Genomic DNA, 27057 nt, shown 5'->3' with positions numbered 1-27057 from the left:
CCTCGGTACCTGTCTCACTCCGTCAATCTGTTTCCTCACTTCCCCCGGTGGGTATTGCAGACAATGGATCATGTGATGTGTCCTGGATGGAAGCTGGAGGCATGTAGATAAGTATAGCGGTCAGTAGGTTTCCGTTATAGGGTGCTGTTTACGTGACCATCACTTATTTGCACTGTAGTGTTCAGGAAGTGGATCTCTTGTGTGGACTGGTCCAGGCTGAGGTTGATGGTGGGGTGAAAATTGTTGAAATCCAGGTGGAATTCTTCAAGGGCCTCCTTTCCGTGGGTCCAGATGATGATGTCATCAATGTAGCACAAGTAGAGGAGGGGCGCTAGGGGACGAGAGCTGAGGAAGTGTTGTTCTAAGTCAGCCATAAAAATGTTTGCATGCTGTGGGGCGATGTGAGTACCCATAGCAGTGCCACTGACTTGAAGGTATAAGTTGTCCACAAATCTGAAATAGTTGTGGGTGATGACAAAGTCACAAAGCTCAGCCACCAGGCATGCTGTGGCCTCATCAGGGATACTGTTCCTGACATCTTGTAGTCCATCCTCATGTGGAATATTGGTGTAAAGCGCTTCTACATCCATGGTGGCCAGGATGGTGTTTTCAGGAAGGTCGCCAATGCATTGTAGTTTTCTCAGGAAGTCAGTGGTGTCTCAAAGCTAGCTGGGAGTGCTGGTAGCGTAGGGCCTGAGGAGAGAGTCCAAATAACCAGATAATCCTGCTGTAAGAGTTCTAATGCCTGAGACGATGGGTTTCAGAGTAGCAGCCGTGTTAGTCTGTATTCGCAAAAAGAAAAGGAGTACTTGGGGCACCTTAGAGACTAACAAATTTATTTGAGCATAAGCTTTCGTGAGCTACAGCTCACTTCATCAGAATGCATCCGATGAAATGAGCTGTAGCTCACGAAAGCTTATGCTCAAATAAATTTGTTAGTCTCTAAGGTGCCCCAAGTACTCCTTTTCTTTTTGAGATGATGGGGTGTCCAGGGTTTCCAGGTTTATGGATCTTGGGTAGGCGATAGAATACCCCTTGTCGGGGCTCTGGGGGTGTGTCCATGTAGATTTGTTCCCGTGCTGAAGCAGGGAGTTTCTTAAGCAGATGGTGTCGTTTCTTTTGGTACGCCTCAGAGGGATCAGAGGATAGTGGTCTGTAGAATGTGGTGTTAGAGAGTTGCCTGGCAGCCTCCTGTTCATAATCCGACCTGCTCATTATGACTACAGCACCTCTAACACCTTGTCGGCTGTCAGAGGCAAAGGAAGCCAAAGGGCAGCCTGCAGCGGGTTAATAACACCCAGCTTTATACAATGTGCCACGCAACAGCCGCATTTTTGAGGCCTGTGGAGACTACATATCCCAACATGCCATGCAGCCTGTGGAGACTGTACATCACAGCGTGCAAGGCGGCGCTTTGATCTATTGGAGGAGAAAGGTGAGCGTCAGGAAGGGGAAATACCTCTCGCTCTCTTTCAGGGACGCCTTGGAGCCTACGCGAGGGGGAGCCGCAGAGCATGCTGGGAACGATAGTCCCTTGCTGTGGCCGAGGGGGCGGGGACGCGTCTGTGACCCAGCTTAGAGGCGCGACACCACACGGCGACGCGCGTCCCGGACACGCAGCCAGAATCATCCGCGCGGCCGCCCCGCGCGCTCCCGTGGCGGCGGCGTCGCCTCTCCCTGCCGCCGACGGAGGCGGCGCGCGGGCGCGGCGAGGCCCGGCTCGCGCTGGATGGTTGGGGCGGTCTCTGAGCTGTGGGAAGCGGAGCCGGCGGCGCTGCCGGGATGGAGTGACCGGGAAGGTACTAGGGGAGCGGGGGCCTCGCGCGGCGGTGACTCCGCCCGGCCCTCGGCTCCCGTGGGAGAGGGGCGCTGCCCGCGGCTGGGTGGCCGGACGGCGGCGTGGGCCACCGCGTGTTCGCGGCTGGGTAGGGGAGCGTGTCCCCCGCTGCGGGCCCGGGGCTCCCTGCCGGGCGGGGATCCCGCGCCGCGTGCTTGGCCGGCTCTGGACCGGGCTTTTCTGATGCCGGTGCCAGCCCGGCCTTCTCTCGGCAGCTTTGAAATGGGGCAGGGCGCTAGAGGGCTCAGCGCCTTTGCTAGGGCAGGGTGGCTCCTCCGCCCGTGCGGCATCGCTGGGGGCGATGTAATGGGGCTGCTCGGCCGCCTGGGAGCGTCTGACTCGGAGCGCTCCTGGACTCCCGCCTGGCCTTCAAAGGCTCTGGAAATGGGAGTGGGTTTTCTTTAAACTTGAAAAATAACCTGTTGTGCGTGTGCTGTTAACACCTGTCGTCTCCGACAACATCCATTTCTGTAGCGTTTCTGCTTTAATTGGAAATAAATCTCTAGCGGTTGTGGTTGCAAAGATCACCTTCAACATGAACCAAGGAAGTCTCCTTTTCTCACCTCTGTATACAGAGTGAAATTATCCATTCTTCAGAATCCAGCATGCAGCAAGGGAACTGACTAATCGTTTCAATGTCTCATGCTCCTTGGTAGGCGCTAGGGTTATTCCCTCTGTCTTAAAACAAGCACAATATGTATTGCTAGATGGGTGATCAGAATTTGCCTTAATCCTTTGCCAAACGCTGCAGAGGCTTCATGCTGTAGGACAGGGATGGGCAAACTGTCCGGCCCTCCAGATGTTTTAATCTGGCCCTCGAGGTCTTGCTGGGGAGCGGGGTTTGGGGCTTGTCCTGCTCCGCACATCTCCCAGAAGCAGTGGCATGTCCCTCATACATGTAGGGGCAGCCAAGAGGCTCCACACACTACCCCGCCCCAAGTGCTGCCCCCGTAGCTTCCATTGGTCAGGAACCACAGTCAATGGGAGTTGCAGGGGCGGCACCTGCAGACAGGGAAGTGTGCAGAGCTGCCTGGCCACGCTTCCGCATAGGAGCTGGGGAGAGGGGACATGCTGCTGCTTCTGGGAGCTGCTTGAGGTAAGCGCCACTCGGAGCCTGCACCCCTGACCCAGTCCTGATCCCCCTTCTGCTTTCTGAACCCCTTGTCCCCAGCTCCTCCCTAGAGCCCACACCCCCAGCCGGAGCCATCACACACACACACACTGAACCTCTGCCCAGCCCAGAGCCCCCTCCCACACCCTGAACTCCTCATTTCTGGCCCCATCCCAGAGCCCGCACCCCCAGCTGGAGCCCGTACCCCCTCCTGCACCCCACCCCCCAATTTCGTGAGCATTCGTGGCCTGCCATACAATTTCCATACCCAGTTGTGGCCCTCGTGCCAAAAAGTTTGCGCACCCCTGCTGGAGGAAGAGAGTGCTGTCACTCCTTATTGATGTGCCAGTAACAGATAGGACAGTAACTGAATTACTTCTGTTTCTTCCATCCTGAGATACGATAACGGGGTGGAAATACCTTGCTTCTTTCACTGGCAGTCCTTTGAGTTACTAAATAATGGTGGTGTTGGTCTCCAAAGGAAAGAAGAGGGTTTTGGGGTCTTTGAGAGAAGCAATATTAGTACAGCCATTGAGGAGGTAGAGAACCTTATTTCACCATAAGAAGTTAATGACTTCAGACTTATTCTGTTAGTTTTCTTTCATTTCAATGTAGTTTCCTGTTAAGATGGCTGATTCTGGTTTGGGAGCCCTTATGATAAGCTCCAGTAAGGTTTTGTGCATTCTTCACTGAATGTAATAACTTCTAATTAATAGTACATGCTGTACTAAGAATACTACCCTAGAGCTTCAAAATGTTGTCTTACATGAGAACTTTGTTATACTGGGGCTTGCTAGCAGGAGCACCAGGCAGAGGTACAACTCTTACATTAAGTAATGTTTCAGAGTAGCAGCCGTGTTAGTCTGTATTCGCAAAAAAGAAAAGGAGGACTTGTGGCACCTTAGAGACTAACAAATTTATTTGAGCATAAGCTTTCATGAGCTACAGCTCACATGCATCGGATGAAGTGAGCTGTAGCTCACGAAAGCTTATGCTCAAATAAATTTGTTAGTCTCTAAGGTGCCACAAGTCCTCCTTTTCTTTATTAAGTAATGTGTCATTGAAGAATTATTACACATGGGATATTACAACAAATTTGTATTACACAATGTATATGAATAGTTAAAGCAAATTGTTATTCTAAGGAAATAACTGACCTGTCCAAAATTGCAACATAAGTACATTGAGAAAGTGTTACTCCTACAGAATGGTCTGCTCGTTCAGCATTTCTCAGATGCCGCCACATGTGGCCACCAGTGGAATTTTGCGGCCACAACAGCCTCCTGGGAGGGGAGGAGGCAAAGCAGTGGCCCCTCCCTGCAGCACCGAGCTGTTGCTCCTGGATGAGCCACCTTGGTGTTTGCTGGCACTACCAGCAGGGATGGGTATCCTGCACTGCACAGCCTCCTAGGGAGCTCCGGGTAGTGCCTCTGGAGACACATGGGTTGGTGTGTGTAGCACCAGAGGAGCCTGGGACTCAGCAGGTGGCCGTTGGGTTCCTGACCCACTTTCCCAGGGATGGAGGGGCTCGGGCTTCAGCCCCAGGGCAGCCACCAGCAAGAGTTGGTGCCTGCACTGAGGCCACAAAAAATGTGTTGTGAGAACCCCAGTCTGTGCAAGTCTATTTCTAAGACTGAGGGAACTCTCTCTTCCTAGTGGCAGACAGGATGCTCTCAGGAGAGAGTCATTGTTTGTAGAATTAACGATCACTGAAGATCAGACTGAGAGCAGGTCTACACTTGAAATGCTGTATCAGCTTAGCTGAGCTGCTGTAGCGCTTTAATGAAGATGCTCTATGCTGACAGGAGAGAGCTCTCCTGTTGGCATAGTTAATTCACCTCTGCAAGGAGTGGTAGTTATATCGGGGGGAGAAATTTAGCTGTTTACACCAGCGTTTAGGTTAGTATAACTGTCGCTCAGGAGTGTGGATTATTCACACCCTGAGTGATGTAGTTATATTGAAGTAATTCTATAGTGTGGACCTGCCTTGTCTGCACTAGGAGTATGTCTTCACTAGAAATGCTGAAGCTGCGCCATTGTAGCACTTCAGTGTAGAGACTACAGTGGTGGAGGGGGCTGTAGTTAATACACCTCCCTGAGAGGCCATATAAGTTCAGTGGAAGAGTTCTTTCATCAGCTGAGCTCTGTCTACCTCAGGGATTAGGTCAGTTTAACTATGTCACTGAGGGGTGTGGATTTTTCACATCCCTGAGTGACGTAGCTAGGTCAACCTAACATTTTAGTGTAGGCCTGGCCTAGAAAGGTTTTGCCAGCATACTTATAGTGGTGAACACCCCAGTGTAGATTCATAGATATTAAGGTCAGAAGGGACCATTATGGTCACCTAGTCTGACCTCCTGCACAATGCAGGCCACAGAATCTCACCCACCCACTCCTGCAATAAACCTCTCACCTATGTCTGAGCTATTGAAGTCCTCAAATCATGGTTTAAAGACTTCAAGGAGCAGAGAATCCTCCAGCAAGTGACCCATGCCCTATGCTACAGAGGAAGGCGAAAAACCTCCACGGCCTCTTCCAATCTGCCTTGGAGGAAAATTCCTTCCCGACTCCAAATATAGTGATCAGCTGAACCCTGAGCATATGGGCAAGATTCACCAGCCAGATATCCAGGAAAGAATTCTCTGTAGTAACTCAGATCCCGCCCCATCTAACATCCCATCATTGGCCATTGGGCCTATTTACCATGAATATTTAAAGATCAATTAATTGCCAAAATCATGTTATCCCATCATACCATCTCCTCCATAAACTTATCGAGTTTAATCTTCAAGCCAGATAAGTCTTTTGTCCCCACTGCTTCCCTTGGAAGGCTATTCCAAAACTTCACTCCTCTGATGGTTAGAAACCTTTGTCTAATTTCAAGTCTAAACTTCCCGATGGCCAGTTTATATCCATTTGTTCTTGTGTCCGCACTGGTACTGAGCTTAAATAATTCCTCTCCCTCTCTGGGTATTTATCCCTTTGATATATTTATAGAGAGCAATCATATCTCCCCTCAACCTTCTTTTGGTTAGGCTAAACAAGCTATGCTCCTGAGTCTCCTTTCATAAGACAGATTTCCATTCCTTGGATCATCCTAGTAGCCCTTCTCTGTACCTGTTCCAGTTTGAATTCATACTTCTTAAACATGGGAGACCAGAACTGCACACAGTATTCCAGTATTCACCAGTGCCTTGTATAACGGTACTAAAACTTCCTTATCTGTACTAGAAACACCTCACCTGATGCATCCCAAGACTGCATTAGCTTTTTTCATGGCTATATCACACTGGCGGCTCATAGTCATCCTATGATCAACCAGTATTCCAAGGTCCCTCTCCTCCTCCTCCGTTACTTCTAATTGATGTGTTACCAGCTTATAAATAAAATTCTTGTTGTTAATCCCTAAATGCATGATGATCCACTTCTCACTATTAAATTTCATTGTATTACTATTACTCCAGTTTACAAGGTCATCCAGATCTTCCTGTATGATATCCCGGTCTCTCTCTAAATTGGCAATATCCCAGCTTTGTATCATCCGCAAATTTTATTAGCGCACACGCACTTTTTGTGTTGAGGTCAGTAATAAAAAGATTAAATAAGATTGGTCCCAAAACCAATCCCTGACAAAGTCCACTGCCTCCAGCCTGACAGTTCACCTTTCAGTATGACCTGCTGTAGTCTCCCTGTTAACCAATTCCTTATCCACCTTTCAATGTTCATATTGATCCCCATCTTTTCCAATTTAACAAATAATTCCCCATGTGGCACGGTATCAAACGCCTTACTGAAATCTAGGTAAATTAGATCCACTGCATTTCCTTTGTCTAAAAAATCTGTTACTTTCTCAAAGAAGGAGATCAGGTTGGTTTGACACGATCTACCTTTTGTAAAACCATGTTGTATTTTGTCCCATTTACCATTGACCTCAATGTCCTTAACTGCTTTCTCCTTCAAAATTTTTTCCAAGACCTTGCATACTACAGATGTCAGACTAACAGGCCTGTAGTTACCCGGATCACTTTTTTTCCCCTTTTTCTTAAAAATAGGAACTATTTTAGCAATACTTCAATCATACGGTACAACCCCTGAGTTTACAGATTCATTAAAAATTCTTGATAATGGGCTTGCATTTTCGTGTGCCAATTCCTTTAATATTCTTGGATAAAGATTATCTGGGCCCCCCAATTTACTCCCATTAAACTATTTGAGTTTTGCTTCTACCTCAGATATGGTAATATCTACTCCATATCCTCATTCCCATTTGTCATGCTACCATTATCCCTAAGATCCTCTTTAGCCTTATTAAAGACTGAGGCAAAGTATTTGTTTAGATATTGGGCCATGCCTAGATTATCCTTAACCTCCACTCCATCCTCAGTGTTTAGCGGCCCCACTTCTTCTTTCTTTGTTTTCTTCTTATTTATATGGCTATAGAACCTTTTACTATTGGTTTTAATTCCCTTTGCAAGGTCCAACTCTACTCGACTTTTAGCCTGTCTCACTTGATCCCTACATGTTCTGACCTCAATTAGGTAGCTTTCCTTGTTGATCCCTCCTATCTTCCACTCCCTGTATGCTTTCTGCTTTTTCTTAATCCCTTCTCTGAGATGCTTGGTCTGCAACTCCTGCCTATGAATTTTTTCCCCTTTCTTGGGATGCAGGCTTCTGATAGCTTCTGCAGCTTTGACTTAAAGTAATCCCAGGCCTCCTCTACCTTTAGATCCATAAGTTTTTCAGTCCAATCCACTTCCGTAACTAATTTCCTTAATTTTTGAAAGTCAGCCCTTTTGAAATCAAAAACCCTAGTTGCAGATTTATTTTTGTTTATCCTTGTTCAGTATAACTGTGCTGGCCTAGAAAGGTTTTGCCAGCACAGTTATACTGGTGAACACCCCTAGTGTAGACACAGTTTATATCTGCAAAAGAATTGTACCACTTCCCTGATTGAAATAAGATATACCAATGAAAGGACTTTTTTGCTAGAGTAACTGCATCTACTCCAGGACTTTTGCCAGCTAGCTATATGTATTAGGGATGTACGTTGCCCCGATTCCCCCCCAACTCCTAACTGTAATAGCTATGCCAGTGAAACTTTTAAGTGTTTTTATTAGGCCCGAAACTGAGCCTCAGTAGGCCATTTCCAGAGTTTGATGCAAGACTGGTTAGTTCATGCAAGCCTTCATGGAAGTGGAATAGCTCTGGATGAGTCCTTAGGAAATATACCCACTTAGATTTGATTCCTTCTAAGGCTTGGCCTACACGTAAGAATAATGTCAGCATAGCTGTGTTGGTCAGGGGTATGAAAATAAACCTTACCCCTGACTGGCATAACAATGCTGATAAAACATCCGGTATACATGTCAATGGAACAGGGCTGCTGATGACGTAGCTAACATCATTTGAGGTGGTAGGGTTCCTACACTGACAGAAAAACTCCTACTACTCCTGCATCTACTTTTAATGGGGTATGTGACACAGCTATGCTGGCCTAGGCTCTATCATGTAAACATACCCTGAGTAGCACTGTCAAATGATTAAAAAAATTAATATTTTTAAACAATAATAAAATACCTTTTATTTAAATTTTTTTTGATGTTTTCCACTTTTTCAAATATATTGATTTCAGTTACAACACAGAATACAAAATGTACGGTGCTCACTTTAGATTTATTTTTAATTACAAATATGTGCACTATAAAAAAAACAAATACAAGTACGGTAGTGCAGCCTCTTTATCATGAAAGTTGAACTTACAAATACAGAATTATGTACAAAAAAAAGGTGCGTTCAAAAATAAAACAATGTAAAACTTTAGACCCTATAAGTCCACTCAGTCCTACTTCTTGTTCAGCCAGTTGCTCAGACAAACAAATTTGTTTACATTTATAGGAGATAATGCTGCCCGTTTCTTATTCACAATGTCACCTGAAAGTGAGAACAGGTGTTCGCATGGCACTGTTGTAGCCAGTGTTGCAAGATATTCACATGCCAGATGTGCTAAAGATTCATATGTCCCTTCATGCTTCAACCACCATTTCAGAGGACATGCGTCCATGCTGATCATGGGTTCTGCTCGATAACAATCCAAAGCAGTGCGGACCGACGCATGTTCATTTTCATCATCTGAGGCAAATGCCACCAGCAGAAAGTTGATTTTCTTTTTTGTTGGTTTGGGTTCTGTAGTTTCCATATCGGTGTGTTGCTCTTTTAAGACTTCTGAAAGCATGGTCCACACCTTGTCCCTCTCAGATTTTGGAAGGCACTTCAGATTCTTAAACCTTGAGTCGAGTGCTGTAGCTATCTTTAGAAATCTCACATTGGTATCTTCTTTGTGTGTTGTCAAATCTGCAATGAAAGTGTTCTTAAAATGAACGTGCTGAGTCATCATCCAAGATTACTATAGCATGAAATATATGGTAGAATGCAGGTAAAATAGAACAGGAGACATACAATTCTCCCCCAAGGAGTTCATTCACATATTTAATTAATGCATTATTTTTTTAACTAGTGTCATCAGCATGGAAGCATGTCCTCTAGAATGGTGGCCAAAGCATGAAGGAGCATATGAATGTTTAGCATATCTGGCACATGGATACCTTGCAATGCCAGCTATAAAAGTCTTATGCGAATGCCTGTTTTCACTTTCTGGTGACATTGTAAATAAGAAGTGGGCAGCATAATCTCCCATAAATACAAACAAACTTGTTTGTCTTAACGATTGGCCGAATGAGAAGTAAGACTGAGTGGACTTGTAGGCTCTAAAGTTTTTTTCCATTGTTTTGTTTTTGAGTGCAGTTATGTAAGAAAAAAAAAATCTACGTTTACAACTTGCACTTTCATGACAAAGATTGCACTACAGTACTTGTCTGAGGTGAATTGAAAAATACTTTTTAATCATTTTTACAGTGCAAATATTAGTAATCAAAAATAAAGTGAGGAGTATACACTTAGTATTCTGTTATAATTGAAATCAATATATTTGAAAATGTAGAAAAACATCCAAAAATATTTAATACATTTCAATTGGCATTCTATTGTTTAACAGTGTGATTAAAACTAATTAATTGCAATTAATTTTTTTGAGTTAATAGCATGAGTTAACTAATTAATCAACAGTCCTAACCCCGAGTAAAGGTCTTAAATCTGTTGCTACAGGAAATGAGGTTTCAGAATTTTGTTCCTTTATCTTCAGTGGATTATTGCTGTTTCTAAACTTGTGTAAATGGTGGTGAGATGTTGATATGGTGAGCTCCTTAGAAAGACGCAATTCTGCCTACAAAACTGGAATATCTAAGTGTCTGGATTGAAGAAGCCAGCAGGGGAAAAAACATGGATTGGAATTAATGTAGACTAATTCTGTGCTTGCTGGAATTGAATCTCTTTTGAGAGTTCTTTTCTTCTAGGTTCTTTCAGACTATTTGTTAATTATTCTAACCTCAAATATACTGACAGGTTTCAGAGTAGCAGCTGTGTTTGTCCAAATATACTTGTGGCACCTTAGAGACTAACAAATTTATTAGAGCATAAGCTTTCGTGAGCTACAGCTCACTTCATCGGATGCATTCCGATGAAGTGAGCTGTAGCTCACGAAAGCTTATGCTCTAATAAATTTGTTAGTCTCTAAGGTGCCACAAGTACTCCTTTTCTTTTTGCGAATACAGACTAACACGGCTGCTACTCTGAAACCTCCAAATATACTGTGACTAGTTTGAAACTTGTCTAAAAGTTTCTCTTGTGAATCAAATTGAGTTTAATAAGCTTGTATTTGTTTACAGTGGCTTATTTTCAATTAGATGATACAGTAACTCCTCACTTAACGTCCTCCTGCTTAACGTTGTTTCAAAGTTATGTCATTGCTCCATTAGGGAACCAAGTTGTGCAATGCTCCCTTATAATGTCATTTGGCTGCCTGCTCTGTTCACTGCTTGTAGCATTCTGTGGAAGAGCAACGACTTTACAAGGGAGCATTGCACAAGTTCCTTTTCTCCTCCTCCTGTCCCTCCCTCCCAGTGCTTCCCCCCACCACCAAACAGCTGTTTGGCGATGCTTAGGACTTTCTGGGAGGGAGGGGAAGGAGCGGGGAAGCACCGTGTCTCCACTCCTCCCCCTCCCTCCCAGAAAGTCCTAAGTGTGTGCTCTGGGGAGGAGGTGGAGTGGGGGTTGGAAAAGACAAGCCTGGAGTGGAGTGGGGGTTGGAAGAGGCAGGCCTGGAGCATCTCGCGGCAAAGTTGGTTTCTGTTCTTCTAGAGGGAAGCTGCTGCTGTGCAAGGTGCTTCCTAGCGTCCTTGCCTGCATCATCGTCTGCAGCGGGCTGTGCCTGTGTGAGGTAAGCCAGGGGCACCTCCCAACCACAGTACGGTACTGTACAGTATATAATGTCTTTTGTCTGCCCCAAAAAATTTCCTTGGAACCTAATCCCCCTCATTTACATTAAATCTTACGGGAAAATTGGATTTGTTTAACATTGTTTCACTTAAAGTTACATTTTTCAGGAACATAACTACAGCATTAAGTGAGGAGTTACTGTACTTAAACATGTCTATTAGGCCAGTTTAAAGTTCTACCAAGAAATGGGGAGACTTTACCAATAAGGTTTCAGGCATTTTTTTAACTATGGTTTCCTCTGACTTAATCTCTTCTTCCTGTTGTCTTCCTTCCTTTCCCTAACTTCCCACAAACTGTCAGGCCTACAGTAGATTATATCACACAAATGAAGAGAACAGACTTAGGGGCAGGTCTACACTACAGTCGGGATCGATGCTCTGAGATCGTTCCACCAGCAGCCAATTTAGCGGGTCTAGTAAAGACCCACGAAATCGACTGCAGATCGCTCTCCTGTTGACCCCTGTACTCTACCCCCGACAAGAAGGGTAAGGTAAGCCAACGGGAGATTTTCTCCTGTTGACCTCCCGCGGAGTAGGACCTATTCACGTAGCTGAAGTTGTGTAGCTTAGGTCGACTTACAGCGGTAGTGTAGACATAACCTGAGAACATCCTTTGGGACATAACTTTTATAATCCTCCTTGCTGCTTTAGATTCATAGATTCATAGATACTAAGGTCAGAAGGGACCATTCTGATCATCTAGTCCGACCTCCTGCACAGCGCAGGCCACAGAATCTCACTCACCCACTCCTATGAAAAACCTCACCCATGTCTGAGCTATTGAAGTCCTTAAATCATGGTTCAAAGACTTCAAGGAGCAGAGAAGCCTCCCTCAAGTCAACCATGCCCCATGCTACAGAGGAAGGCGAAAAACCTCCAGGGCCTCTCCAATCTGCCCTGGAGGAAAATTCCTTCCCGACCCCAAATATGGCAATCAGCTAAACCCTGAGCATATGGGCAAGATTCACTAGCCATATACCCAGGAAAGAATTTTCTATAGTAACTCAGATCCCATCCATCTAATATCCCATCTCAGGGGATTTGTCCTATTTACCCTGAATATTTAAAGATCAATTACTTACCAAAATCCCATTATCCCATCATACCATCTCCTCCATAAACTTATCGAGTAGAATCTTAAAACCAGATAGATCTTTTGCCCCCACTGCTTCCCTTGGAAGATTATTCCAAAACTTCACTCCTCTAATGGTTAAAAACCTTCGTCTGATTTCAAGTCTAAACTTCCCGATGGCCAGTTTATATCCATTTGTTCTTGTGTCCACATTGGTGCTGAGCTGAAATAATTCCTCTCCCTCTCCTGTATTTATCCCTCTGATATATTTATAGAGAGCAATCATATCTCCCCTCAACCTTCTTTTAGTTAGGCTAAACAAGCCAAGTTCCTTAAGTCTCCTTTCATAAGACAAGTTTTCCATTCCTCGGATCATCCTAGTAGCCCTTTTCTGTACCTGCTCCAGTTTGAATTCATCCTTTTTAAACATGGGAGACCAGAACTGCACACAGTATTCTAGGTGAGGTCTCACCAGTGCCTTGTATAACGGTACTAAAACCTCCTTATCCCTACTGGAAATGCCTCTCCTGATGCATCCCAAAACCTCATTAGCTTTTTTCACAGCCATATCACATTGGCAGCTCATAGTCATCCTATGATCAACCAATACTCCAAGGTCCTTCTCCTCTTCCGTTACTTCTAATTGATGCGTCCCCAACTTATAACTAAAATTCTTGTTATTAATCCCTAAATACATAACCTTACACTTCTCACTATTAAATTTCATCCTATTACTATTACTCCAGTTTACAAGGTCATCCAGATCCTCCTGTATAATATCCCGATCCTTCTCCAAATTGGCAATACCCCCCAGCTTTGTATCATCTGCAAACTTTATTAGCACACTCTCACTTTTTGTGCCAAGGTCAGTAATAAAAAGATTAAATAAGATTGGTCCCAAAACCGATCCCTGAGGAACTCCACTGGTAACCTCCCTCCAACCTGATAGTTCGCCTTTCAGTAGGACCCGTTGCAGTCTCCCGTTTAACCAATTCCTTATCCACCTTTTGATGTTCATATTGATCCCCATCTTCTCCAATTTAACTAATAATTCCCCATGTGGCACGGTATCAAATGCCTTACTGAAATCTAGGTAAATGAGATCCACTGCATTTCCTTTATCTAAAAAATCTGTTACTTTTTCAAAAAAGGAGATTAGGTTGGTTTGGCACGATCTACCTTTTGTAAAACCATGTTTATTTTGTCTCATTTACCATTGACTTCAATGTCCTTAACTAACTTCTCCTTCAAAATTTTTTCCAGGACCTTGCATACTACAGATGTCAAACTAACTGGCCTGTAGTTACTTTTTTTTCCTTTCTTAAAAATAGGAACTATATTAGCAATTCTCCAATCATTCGGTACTACTCCTGAGTTTACAGATTCATTAAAAATTCTTGCTAATGGGCTTGCAATTTCAGTTGCCAATTCCTTTAATATTCTTGGATGAAGATTATCTGGGCCCCCCGATTTAGTCCCATTAAGCTGTTTCAGTTTTGCATCTACCTCTATATCCTCCTTCCCATTTGTCATGCTACCATTATCCCGAAGATCCTCTTTAGCCTTATTAAAGACTGAGGCAAAGTATTTGTTTCGATATTGGGCCATGCCTAGATTATCTTTAACCTCCACTCCATCCTCAGTGTTAAGCGGCCCCACTTCTTCTTTCATAGTTTTCTTCTTATTTATATGGCTATAGAATCTTTTACTATTGATTTTAATTCCCTTTGCAAGGTCCAACTCTACTCGACTTTTAGCCTGTCTCACTTGATCCCTACATGTTCTGACCTCAATTAGGTAGCTTTCCTTGCTGATCCCTCCCATCTTCCACTCCCTGTATGTTTTCTGATTCTTCTTAATCACCTCTCTAAGATGCTTGCTCATCCAGCTTGGTCTACAACTCCTTCCTATGAATTTTTTCCCCTTTCTTGGGATACAGGCTTCCGATAGCTTCTGCAGCTTTGATTTAAAGTAATCCCAGGCCTCCTCTACCTTTAGATCCATAAGTTCTTCAGTCCAATCCACTTCCCTAACTAATTTCCTTAATTTTTGAAAGTCAGCCCTTTTGAAATCAAAAACCCTAGTTGCAGATTTATTTTTGTTAATCCTTCCATTTAGTTTGAACTGAATTAGCTCATGATCGCTTGAGCCAAGATTGTCCCCTACAACCATTTCTTCTATGAGGTCCTCGCTACTCACCAAAATTAAATCTAAAATGGCATCCCCTCTAGTCGGTTCAGCAACTACTTGATGAAGGAATCCATCAGCTATCGCATCTAGGAAAATCTGAGCCCTATTATTATTACTAGCACTGGTCCTCCAGTCTATATCTGGGAAGTTAAAGTCTCCCATGATCATGCAGTTTCCATTAGTATTTACTTTATTAAAGACATTAAAAAGGGCTCTATCCATATCCAACTTAGATCCCGGAGGTCTATAGCACACCCCAAGCACTATCGTAGGAGAGGCTTTACTAGTTTTCTTCCCCAATGTAATTTTTGCTCAGACGGACTGTCTTATCCATTGCATCGCTTCTTATTTCTTTACATTCTACCTCATCATTGATATACAATGCTACTCCACCCCCTTTACCTTTGTTTCTGTCTTTCCTAAAGAGCACATACCCTTCAATACCTGTAGTCCAGTCATGACTACTATTCCACCATGTTTCTGTTATTCCTATAATATCTGGTTTCACTTCCTGCACCAGTAGCTCTAGTTCCTCCATTTTTTTACCTAGACTCCTTGCGTTGGTGTATAAACATCTTAATTTTTGCTGTTTGGCCTCGCTCACATTTTGTACCCTATTAGGCACAGTCATTCTACAGCCAGTATAACCTATTAGACTAGTATCCACACCGCCCTCGCTCCTTATATACATTCTCCTACCCACGGCTGTATCCTTTCTTACTTCATCTTCTTCCCTCTCAATGCTAAAATCTGGCGTGGAGATTTTCTGGACATCTCCCATCCATCTCCCCCTTAAGATGCTTTAATGGCATCTGGATATTTTGAGCAAGTGTTTTGGTTTGTCCATTATATTTGGTAGGGTTTCAAGTGAAATCTGAATGGCCTGTATATTCTGAGAATAATACTGTTGGTTTTTTAAAACAATTTCTACAGCTTCGTTTACAGGGTTCATAATTTATTCAATCTGAACATTCTTTTTTATTCAGAACTCCAGAAAACAGCATTTCAAGTAAATTGGCATCACTCTAAGAAAGTGGTTTTCAAACTTTTTAGGCTGCATACCTCTTTCCAAATATTGTAGTTTACCACATACCCACCTCTGACATAGGGTCATAATATACCTATGATTAGATTGTCAAATCTTACTAAATAAAATGTAATGTCCGCCATTACCGGATTTTTCTCGTGTACCTCCTGATGAAAGCTCTTGTATTCGTAGAGGTATACATACCCCAGTTTGAAAACCACTGTCTAAGAATAAGTGGACTCTTTCTGAATAAAATGTATTTTGTAGCTAATTTATCACCTTGTTCAGGAAAAGGTAGGATGTGTTTTGTGCAGTTTTAGGGAACAAGTCCTCTCAATATCTTGACTACTATGGAGAGTAGGTTTTTATCAACACATCCATAAAATATTATTAGAAATAGTAATTGAAGTTGCTGATTACTACAGCCATAAGGTTAGAAATACTAGAAAATTGTATTTTTTTAAAAAAGTAATAGCTTAGTACTGCACTTGAATCAAATGTGGGTAACCAAAAAAAAAAAGCAAAATCCAACATTCTCTATGCATTGTAAATTTGAATCTGAGTATTTGAATTAAATACAGATTTTCTGATATGGAGCTTCTCTGTTAAATTGACAGGAAATTCTTTTGTGGTTTTTATTACAAGATGGAAATTCAAATGTATGAAAAACTTAAATTTGTTCATAGTATAAAAGGAAAGCTGGAATACTTTCTGGGCCATAAGTGGTGTCAGTGAAGGACATGAAGTTCTAATGTCTACAGTAAATCATATGTATTAGTGTGTGGCTAATGTGCATTTTAAAGGCTTGCATGCATACTGGCAATGGTGATACTTGTGCTGTGATTATGCTGAGATAGTTTGCTGACATGTTTAGTGAATATTGTTTCTTCCAACTTTGCTTTTTTTTTTTTTTCTTCCTGTTTGCAGATGTTTGTAGTTTCTACTGTAGGAGAAGGGGGCAAATCAGTTAAAAATAGGGAACAAAAAGTATAGCAACGAAGATGGATGAACAAGCCCTTCTAGGGCTAAACCCAAATGCAGATGCAGACTTCAGGCAAAGGGTAAGTTTGTTTTCCTCCATATTAGGTATGGCAGCCAGTTACTATGCAACTGTCCAATATCCTATTGACTTGTCTGATTATTTAGATAACTGAAGTAAAGAGAATGTAATGGGAATGTATAATTGTATTGTTATGTATGCATGCTAGATGCAGTCCTTCATTTTACATACATACTATTTTACCATTTACTATATACATACTGCCATGTTAAGCATGGCTTTACTCACTGTAATTCATCCTTGTTACATCTTTTCATTCAGTAGATTGTTTGTTTAAAACTCATTGTTTCTGTTGAACACTTATGAGGTAGATTGTGGCTTATGTACTATTAGTGTGTAGTTTAAACTAGTTACATAACAGCACTCGTCAAGAATATGGTTCAATATTAATCAGAATTTAAATATAAATTCCATTTCTCAGACTTCTTTTTCAGCTTTTAATTGTTATACACATTATCTTAAGTTGTATTTAAACTTTAGTACATTTTTAAATATAGCCACGTGTGGCTCTCAACACAAACTTAAAACCTTCTTTTACAGCACTTTTAACCTAAAATCAACAAATGCTGGGTTACGTAAAATTTTCATTAAGCTGCAGCTCAACATTGTTTCAAAGTTACGTCGCTACTTAATTAGGGAACATGCTTGTTTAAAGTTGTGCATGCTCCCTTATAGCGTTGTTTGGCTGCCTGCTCTGTCTACTGCTTGTAAGATTCTGTGGAAGAGCAGAGACTTTACAAGGGAGCATTGCACAAGTTCCTCTTCTCCACCTCCTCCCTCTTCCTCCCTCCCAGCACTTCACTGCTACCAAACAGCTGTTTGGCGGCGCTTAGGACTTTCTGGGAGGGAGGGGGAGGAGCGGGGATGGAGGAGGGGAAGTCCTCCCAGAAAGTCCTAAGTGCTGTCAAACAGCTGTTTGGCAGCATTTGACTTTCTGGTGGGGGGAAGGAGTGGGGATGCGATGTGCTCCGGAGAGGAGATGGAGCGGGGACGGGAAGAGGCGGGCCTGGAGCATCCCCCGGCAAAGTTGGCGCCTGTTCTTCTCTGGGGAAGCTGCTGCTGCTGCGAAGGTGCTTCCTAGCATCCTTGCCTGCAGCGGGCTGTGCCTGTGGGAGGTAAGCCAGGGGCACTTCCCAACTACAGTACTGTACTATACTGTATAGTATATGACCAAAACAATTTCCTTGGAACCTAACCCCCCGCATTTACATTAAATCTTAAGGGAAAATTGGATTAGTTTAACATCGTTTCACTTAAAGTTACATTTTTCAGGAACATAACTACAACGTTAAGTGCGGAGTTACTGTATTGCTTTGATGCTCCTAGCTGGTAGGAAAAGCCATTGCAGCATGACAGGTTTCAAAAGCCTACTGGACAGCTCAAGAGATGTTATCCGAAGTGTGTGCATGGCTGTGATTGTGCAGCTTCCCAAATCATAGGAGTATGATGTAGTAAAATCTTTCTGTGGTCAAATTACTGATAGAAAGGTAAGGGAGGTGTCAGTTGATTCGTAAACATCTATGGAATAATAACTTCAGTGGTGCCATCATCTGTGATATGGCAGGGGGCACTCACTCCTTCCCTCTCACCAAAGGCTCCTTGCTCCAGGCCTCTGGTGGAAATTTTGATAAGTGTTGTCAGAAGTGGATCAAGTTGAGTATCATTTGAAAGCCCTTTCTCCCGCAAACACGTTACGAAACATGACAAACCTAAAACAATTTAGCTATGTATTTGAGAACATGTTTAAAAATAATTGTTTTTGTAATTATACTTTAACACAGGGATGCATTGCTTACATAAAAAAATACACTGATCTTTGGTAATACTAGGGAAGTTAGATTTGACATGTAGTACTGAAAACATTTATTCATCTAAGTCATCAGCAGTGTCATCTCCATCTAGGGCTTCACCGCTAGACATGTTGTCATGCTGACTTTTGTCCATGCTGCTCTTGCCTGTCTCTGTACAAGGCAGGCGGCTGGCCAAACATCTGCAGGGTAGTGAGCATGGGCTTTGCACATGAGCATTTGTTTAGCTGAGGTATTGATTCAAGTGTGCATTGTGTTTCACATATAACTGATGTGATCAGTTAATCCTCCAAGATCCATCCATGCCTGAAAAGAAGGGTGGTTTTGGATGGGTCAGGCATCCTGGAGCCATTCCATTTCTTGATAATTTGTCGTCTTGATAGCATATATAAATGTTCCACTCGTTGGTGTCAATTTTCTCAGTTTGTCTGCTTCTTTCAAAACGTTGTCATATTGTTGGTCTTCAAATAGTAAACTTGGCATGTGAATGCCTCCAATGCACCTATAAGATCATCAGTGACTGTCTCAGCTGTTCTGAACACCTTCATTCAGAGCAAGGAAGAGAGTCTTCAGAGGCTGAATCCAGTGCTTTCCAGTAAGATAATCTAGTCTTTCCAGCCAATCTTCTGGTAGTGTCATATCCTGAAAGTGTGTGGAAACCTGGCAGTGCGGTGTCTTTTAATGGTCTGAGTGATAGGAACACATCTGTGAGAGAGAGAAGGTGATTCTGTTCCCTGACAGTAGGCACAAAACAATCTTGTGGAAATCTTGGGTAGCATCTTTCAGAAAACACTGGGACACCAGTGTCTTGTGCAAAAATTTGGAGTTTAGTAGCACCTCTCTGTTGCATTGATGGCATGCAAAATAAATAGTGTCATCCTTCTCTCGGGAACTACGAAGAAACTCCACTGAATGGTGTGAAGCAGCAGCTTCATTGCACTATGCCACAGTGAAATTCTTTGAGCAATTGTTCACATGCTGTAATTTTTTCCTGCAAGGTATGCAGTTAACTTCCCCTTTGTGTGAGTACAAGGCAGGGGTTTCTTCACTGTGACATAAAAGATGTTCATGGAGTCAATTATTTTGTATTGGACAGGTGCAATACCATGGAGTTTCTCTTTTCTGATAAATTTTAAATGGCCTTCTGCATATGTGTCAAACGCCAGGTAGATATCATCATAGGTCTAGTATTTTCTCTGGAGTCTCATAATGCAGTGTTTGGACAAATTTCAGCAGGTGTTGTGTTTCTTGTTTGTCAAGAGCCTGTACCTCAGCCATAGCATTTATCATTGCTATGCTGAAAAGTTACTGAGCGCGTACATGGAATGCGTGGCACTGATCTTGCAAGTCCTGTGCCCTTTGGGAAGTGACTTCACGCCTCAGTATGCCTTTCAGAGAAGACACGTAGGCAGCATTTTTGAAGGGCATCGAGTGTTCAGGTATGTGCTTCTATAGCAGTTGCAGCTTTCTTCCTACTAGACTTTGGTTCGCAGTATTGTTGCTGTACAAAATCCCCCCAGATATCAAGGATACTAGTGCGATCAATGAAGGAGCCAGTTGCGTGCATCTCTGCAAAGAATGTGTACAGTTTGCCAGGACATAGAATCCACCCTTCAGAGATCATTATGGGACACTATTAGCTGTTGAACAGGCCTGTAAAGGACCATGTCTAGTGTCTTGACACATTTTAATTCAGTTCTGCAGATGTATTTGTTCATGTGTTCAAGGTGTATAAGGAATGTTAACTGAATTGAGGGATCAGTGGGGCTAGCAAGTATGATTGACAGGAGGAGCATACATGAGTTGTGCACTGTGACATCCTGTGTATTGGCAAGTTAAAGGGTGGCTGTCTTGGAATGTACCTTTCTCCTGAAATGGTGGTTTGATCTGGGTGGGATCATTTGAGGGTATGTCTTCCATCTCTTCAGCTAAAGTTATACTCCGATTTTTCACCTCGGTAGTGCATCCCACTTTTGCACAATAACAAAGTGAGGTCCAGGTGCTTCATTGAAAACTGGACTTCTTGGCTTCAGAATTTTTGGATCTTGATAAGAGAGTGAGTCATAAGGTCAGGAACCTCCTTAAAGAAACTGTTCTTTTGCTGATCCTGACAACGCTTGAGGGGGACTAGTCCCCATTAATATGCTCCTGATAGCAGACCGTAACAATAGCATGAAAAGTACCTTTGCTATTTGCTGGATCTTCAAGGAAGTCTAAGTTATTGGCAGCACAAAATATAAACCTACCTTTGACAAGGTCTGGCAGAATGTACAACCCTTCATTCAGTTGCATGTGTCCAAGAACCTCATTTGCAATTGCAGTCTCCTGGTGGAGTACTTTGTAGTCAGTGGAGGAGCCAATGTTGTGCATAAGCTGCACAATTTTTTTACGGGTTTTGGAATGAATTGTTAAATCAACAGCCAATTGTAGTGGTAGATTACACATCTGCTGCACAGTTGTCGTGTATGTGTTGGAAACCTGCCTTTCACTCAAGCGCTTGTACATGAGGCATTGCAATAAAATGGCAGCCTTCTGCTGTACCTGCTTACTGTCATACTTGGAGCAGTCACTACAACCACCAATGAACCACTTAGAGAAATAGTAGAGGTCACACCATATTATTTTTTTAGGTTCGACGTCAGCCATGAATCCCTGTAACTCCCACATACTACAGGACAAAATGCTTTTTGGTAAAAATTTAGCAGCCACAAACAGTCTTCATGTTACCTTTGACAGCTCTTTCTTCCGCTTTTGATAGTGCTATGGCTTTTGCTGCTTTTAAAGATATTCACTATGATTCATTTCCACAGATAAGATTGCTAAAAACTGTTCCATATCCCAGAGTTATCTTCAATAAGTGCTTTAAGAGGCTTTCTGCTAAGCTTTTGTTCCCCTTTAGTCCTGTTCAAAGCGCACATTTCTGTGTACTAAGCCTCTGCATTGGCCATCACCACCACTTTCCCACCCATGAGAGCAGGAGCAGGCAAACTTTTTGGCCTGAGGGCCACATTGGGTTTCCAGAATTGTATGGAGGGCCTGCCCCCATCCGCCCCCTCCGGCTTCTCGCCCCCAATGACCCCCCAGGACTTCTTCCCCATCCAACCCCCCCATCCCCTAACTGTCCCCCGCCACCCCATTGAACCCTCCTCTCCTTCCTCACTGCCCCCCGGGACCCCTGCCCCCATTCAACCCCCCTGTTTCCCGCCCTCTGACCACCCTGCCCCCTATCCACACCCCTGCCCACTGACCGGCACCCTGAACTCCCATGCCCTCTATCCAACCCCCTCTGCTCCCTGCCCCCTTACTGTGCTGCCTGGAGCACTGGTGGCTGGTGGTGCTGCAGCTGTGCTGCCCAACTGGAGCCAGCCAGACCACTGTGCAGCACAGAGCACTGGGTCAGGCCGTGGCTCTGCAGCTGCGCTGCCTGGCTGCCCAGAGCACTGCGCCGGCAGCGCAGTGAGCTGAGGCTGCAGGGGAGGGGAAACAGTAGTGGAGGGGCTGGGGACTAGCCTCCTGAGCCAGGAGCCCGCGGGCCATAGTTTGCCCACCTCTGCATTAGAGCCTCTGAGAGGCAATTTATGAACTCCAGATGAGTTGCATAGTTTGCAGTAGTAAAATCAGTATTTGTTTCTGTTATGTTTACCTTTCGATGCAATATTTTACGTATGTTCTCGGTGTATCACTGTATGTGATATAGTGTCGTGTGAGGGCATCTTTTGAGTCAGTGTTCCCCTTTACTTTCCGTGCAACATTCTTGCTAAGAGATAACTGGTTTCAGAGTGGTAGCCGTGTTAGTCTGTATCAGCAAAAAGAACGAGGAGTACTTGTGGCACCTAAGAGACTAACAAATTTATTTAAGTATAAGCTTACATGAGCTAAACCCCACTTCATCAGAGGCATGTTAGTCTCTAAGGTGCCACAAGTACTCCTTGTTCTTTCTGCTTCATACAGTTTTTCATCTGTCTCATGTATTCAAACTGTGTTTCATGGATGCTTTTGGCTTACTGCAGAAGTAGGTGTTCTTCTCGAAATGCATGCATTGGGACCTAGAATAAGGCAAATCTTGGTCACAGCTGGCACTTGTGCTGGCATCTGGAACTTTTCCTGATGCCCAATACACTTCCTCTCCAACCTTGCCAAATTCAGGTTATGGGTGCATTTCTTATAGCATATAAGGTGCCACAGAGTGTGGTGTTGAAGTCCTCTGCAGTGGCATTCTCCAAAGATTCAGCTACTAGTCGGTATTAGTCTCCCATTGATGCCTAAAAAAGGTCAAAACCAAAGTAAAAACAAGGAGCTTTAATAAAATACTTCGGGATTATAATTATATTATGTAACTATGTGCGTACCATTTGCAGATGGATTCCCGTAATTTCTGGCTGAATGCTGGCATCTTAACCAGTCTTGTTACAACTTTTTGGGGTATAATAAACAAAGCTGATGATCAGTACCAGTAAATAGTTTTTTTTGCTGATGTTAGATCATCTTGAAGCTTTCTTTCCATTTATAATAATCTATAACAATAAAACAATCAGTTATGTTCTGAACATTAACTGATAACAGTCAGTTGAGGGCCACAGTTTTAATTTTGCGAGGGCTGCATGTTTGATGTGACACTGTTAAACTACAAATAAAACTGTAAAATAGTAATGTTGATTTTTTTTTTAAAAACATTTTCTTGATTATATATCTACATAATTGTTCTGTGTTTGTCATGTTTGGTACATGTTTGTGTTTATGGGAGAAGGGGCTTTCAAATAATACTCAACTTCAGCCATTTCTGACGACACAGTATTATCAAAATTTCCATCAAGCAGAGAACTTGAAGCTGGGGGAGTGCGCAGCTAGTCCCCCTGCCGAACACTACAGGGTGACACCAGGCAATTTATAATTCTGGAGCTTTTATGAATCAAATGATGCCTTCCTTACCTTTTGATCATGAACTTGCTTGGAATTGCACATACTTTACCTGGTCCTTGGCAATTCTAAATAAAATGTTTTGGGATGATTGCAGGCATTGGCCTACTTTGAACAGCTGAAGATCTCCCAAGATTCTTGGCAGGTCTGTGCAGAAGCATTAGCCCAAAGGATATACAGGTAATAAACTATTTTTATGGATTTGTAGTTATTCTCAAAAGTATATTGAAAGCTGTGCTTCTTTATGGCTTTTTTTGTTGCTAATCAGATTGTATAAATGGGTTTGATTTATAATAAATCTGTTTTAATGTGTGCACATAACTACTTTTTTACAGTGTTTTTGTAACTGACCCTTTCTGTCATCAATTTATAACTCTCCTATAACTGGCTCCATGCTGAAGCTACACATAGTGTAAGATTTCCACTTAGAAGCAGACTTGATGTTAAAGTTGGTCCAAATTATTTGGCAGTTTGACATAGCTGTTTTAAAAACACACAAAAAATGAGTAGTGTCAGTGCTCTTCTATAATCGGGGCTGCATTTTTTTTTTAATGGGGAAAATGCCATTTTATATATCAAAATGGCAATTTTCATAGGGAAATTAAATCTTCATACACACACTTTGTGCCAAATTCAGCCAAACGATGCTTTGAAGCATTAGCAATGTTTCATTATGTACTTGGAGAAACAAAATTTCCACTTAAGTTGTTGGAGTTTAACTTGGAAAAATTCCAAGGCTTACTGAAGACTACAGCAAGCCAGTGGTGAGTGGGCGCCAGCAACACCTTATTTTAAACCTACTTGTGTGCTGAGAATACGCCACACTGTTTCTCATGAAATTATTACTGCACCCTTAGTATGCAGCAGCAGATATGTGTATATATATATTTTAACTAAACACCTCTGTTTTAGATTTTAAATGAATTAATGTATCCGCAGAACTGAGGTTAGGGCTTAATAAATGTCTCGTTATGATGAAATAGCTTATGGTGGCTTACTATTTCTGTATACCACTTCCAGTAACTTCCAATGGTCTGATGCATAGAAGAGCATGAAATGGTTGTTAAAAACAAACTCTGAAAAACTGGCATTTTGAGACTAAATTTGCCAAATATACACTGACATTTTTCAGCAACAGATGGCCGAAACAAGATCCTTCAGAGGGTACCTGTAAAGATAAATATGGTCAAAACACTTAATTATATACCACAATTAACCAGGTTGAGGGACATTCAACATGTTAATTTAAAACTTGTTGGGTGTTTTTGTTTGATGTCTAGACACAAACTGACTGCCAGATCTTGCTCAGTGGGATTACTGAACACGCTTTGTGCAGTTGACTTTCTCATACCACTGAACTCTGCTAGACTGAGGGCAAGATACAGCAAATCCCGTGGTATATGTTACACTCTTAAAAATCCTTTGCGAATGACACAGCTTTGTGGGATAGATAAGGTAACTTTGAAAAGCTGAATTAAATGGCATTTAACTTGTCACTCTAGGCTGGTTACTGCCAGGTTCTGTGGCTGAAGTATCATTAGCTTGCTAGGCATTTCATCAGAGTTTGGATGTTGAAACTAGAAAAGAAAAAATTGGTTTAACTTGTATTAAATGTCCTTGGGATTGGCTATTTTGGATATTAATCACATCTTTAAATTTGCTTGCTTTTTTGTAATTGCCAGTTCTTTAATTTCAAAATACTCTACAAAAAATAAATTCATTTAGAACCCTAACATTAAAGTATGATTTTTGCGATTACTTTGCTTCTAAAAGTAACTTCTATCCTACAGCATAAAATGTTGAAGAGTTAACGTCCGCAATAATAAGGGACAAAACACTTTAGGAATATTAATTTTTTTTTTTTTTTTTTGTTTGGTATTCTGCTTCTGCAGCACTCCCATTCCTCACCTCCTTGAGTGAAAAAACATGTTTGGAAATAGACCTGCTGATGACCTGGCCTGTTTGAGTTCTAATCTATCAATTTTTAACTTCTTGTATGTACACAAGTTTTGAACTTTTAATGTCATGCTAAAATCTTTCTCCTGGTATTTGCCATTTGGGAGAATATTTGTTACACTGTAAATTACGTGAAATTCAGTAACTCAAGAATAAACCAGGAGAGGGAATGGAGTGTTTGCTTTGCCTTTAGTTCATAGTGTATCATGAGAGGAGTAGAGCCTTTTTTTGCCCAATATGGAACAGCTTAGTTAGTTATACCCTGAAATGGCTTACTGGGATTAAAAATGTGATTTTTATTTAAAAAAAAAAAGAGTTAAAACTAAACTATGTGCTGTTGGTGTCTTTAATTTTTTTGTCAAGAAAAATAGGTTATATTGGCATGAGATAACTATATTGTCCCACGTTCAGTGATAATTTTTAGCTTCAAATTATTTCTGTTACTTTGGAACATATTGGAGTCATCAGACTGTCATAATTTGTTTTAAAGATGTCTTGACAGTCATTACAACCCCTCTCCAGTTTTAACAGCCAGCTGTAACTTTCCTCTAATGGTTCACTTGCAGTGATGGTACTCCCAGACTTTTCAGAACTTGTTTATAAAAATAGTTGTTGGTTTCCACCTCTCAATCACTTTGTAATAAGTGAAATTAAGCAGTAGGTGAAGTACAATTGAAAGCTGAAGCCAGGCTAGTGGATGCTATTTGTAAACCATCCTGACCATTATGTTCAATAGTGACTCAGGTGAAGCCTCAAGTGGATGCCATCATAATGGGTTTAAAATTTTTTTGCTGCAAGGAGCTGGAATTAGACTCTTACCTTTTGCAGCATAATATAAAACAAAAAAGCTTTTAACTCTGCATGAAATTCTGTAAGTAAAGCACCCTTTGACTGTGTGCTGTAGTTAAAATATAACAATTGAATAAACGAGGCAATATAACAAATGAGTTGTTAAAAAGGAAAAAAATTAAAACTGGTTGTATGTTTGATAATGTGTATTTGTAATGACTATGCTCATTTTCATGACTGGTCAAGTACTCTGAAATTTTTGCAGCAGATATAACTGATTTTCTTCTCTACAGTATAGCAGTTCTTCGTCACAAGAATCGATAACTGATTGCACAGTTCCAGGAGTGTATTCTTCCTGGAGAAATGGGCTGCAATATTTCCATTGTGTTGATTGTACATTTTCTCTTCTAATTCCAGTGATGATCACATCAAGTTCTTCTGCTTTCAAGTTATAGAACATCAAATTAAATTCAAGTGAGAAATGCTTTTCTTCTTATAGTAATAGTGTATAGTACAATTGTTTTCCCACTCAATCTGTGGAAAGAAATTAAAGGCTTTATCAGTAATATTCAAAATATTTTTACTTAAAAAAAGTAGACAGTGGAAACTGGTTATTCAAACTTTTAGCCATTTTTTTCAGTTAATTATTTTGGCTTTGTACTACAATGTATATTAATTGCATTGAGAAGTCCTGCACTTGGCCATATAAATTCTACTTTTTCCATTAAACTTACATAAATTAACTTCTATACCTATATTGTTTTTTGGTCTTCGAAGTGATAGTTTTTGTTGGAGATACTGTAGGTTTGGCTTATGTTGTTACTTTTTTAAATGTAAAATTATTCTTAAATAGTGGGGAAATACATTTATTTATGAAGGTGTTTTGCTTCAAATTATGAT

The 27057-nt window shown here is 42.0% G+C and overlaps 1 protein-coding gene across 4 annotated transcripts in view; it reads left to right on the top strand.

The window, feature by feature from the left end:
• Nucleotides 1–1524: 1524 nt before the first annotated feature.
• Nucleotides 1525–27057, top strand: part of XPOT (exportin for tRNA) — a 66478-nt gene continuing 40945 nt past the window's right edge. Inside the window, exons 1-5 of one of the 4 annotated variants that reach the window (XM_043493977.1) lie at nucleotides 1560–1799; nucleotides 2413–2489; nucleotides 16555–16688; nucleotides 23510–23592; nucleotides 26575–26631. In XM_043493977.1, coding sequence (XP_043349912.1) covers nucleotides 16629–16688; nucleotides 23510–23592; nucleotides 26575–26631 — 200 coding nt within the window. In that variant the 5' untranslated portion in view covers nucleotides 1560–1799; nucleotides 2413–2489; nucleotides 16555–16628. Of the gene's footprint in view, nucleotides 1800–2412; nucleotides 2490–11639; nucleotides 11830–16554; nucleotides 16689–23509; nucleotides 23593–26574; nucleotides 26632–27057 lie in introns of all 4 variants that reach the window. The other 3 variants (XM_043493984.1, XM_038387603.2, XM_043493973.1) reach the window with 3 other exon arrangements.

The sequence above is a fragment of the Dermochelys coriacea genome, chromosome 1, assembly GCF_009764565.3.
Source record: "Dermochelys coriacea isolate rDerCor1 chromosome 1, rDerCor1.pri.v4, whole genome shotgun sequence".
Classification (NCBI taxonomy): Eukaryota; Metazoa; Chordata; order Testudines; family Dermochelyidae; genus Dermochelys; species Dermochelys coriacea.
This window is presented reverse-complemented; position numbering and strand designations above follow the sequence as displayed.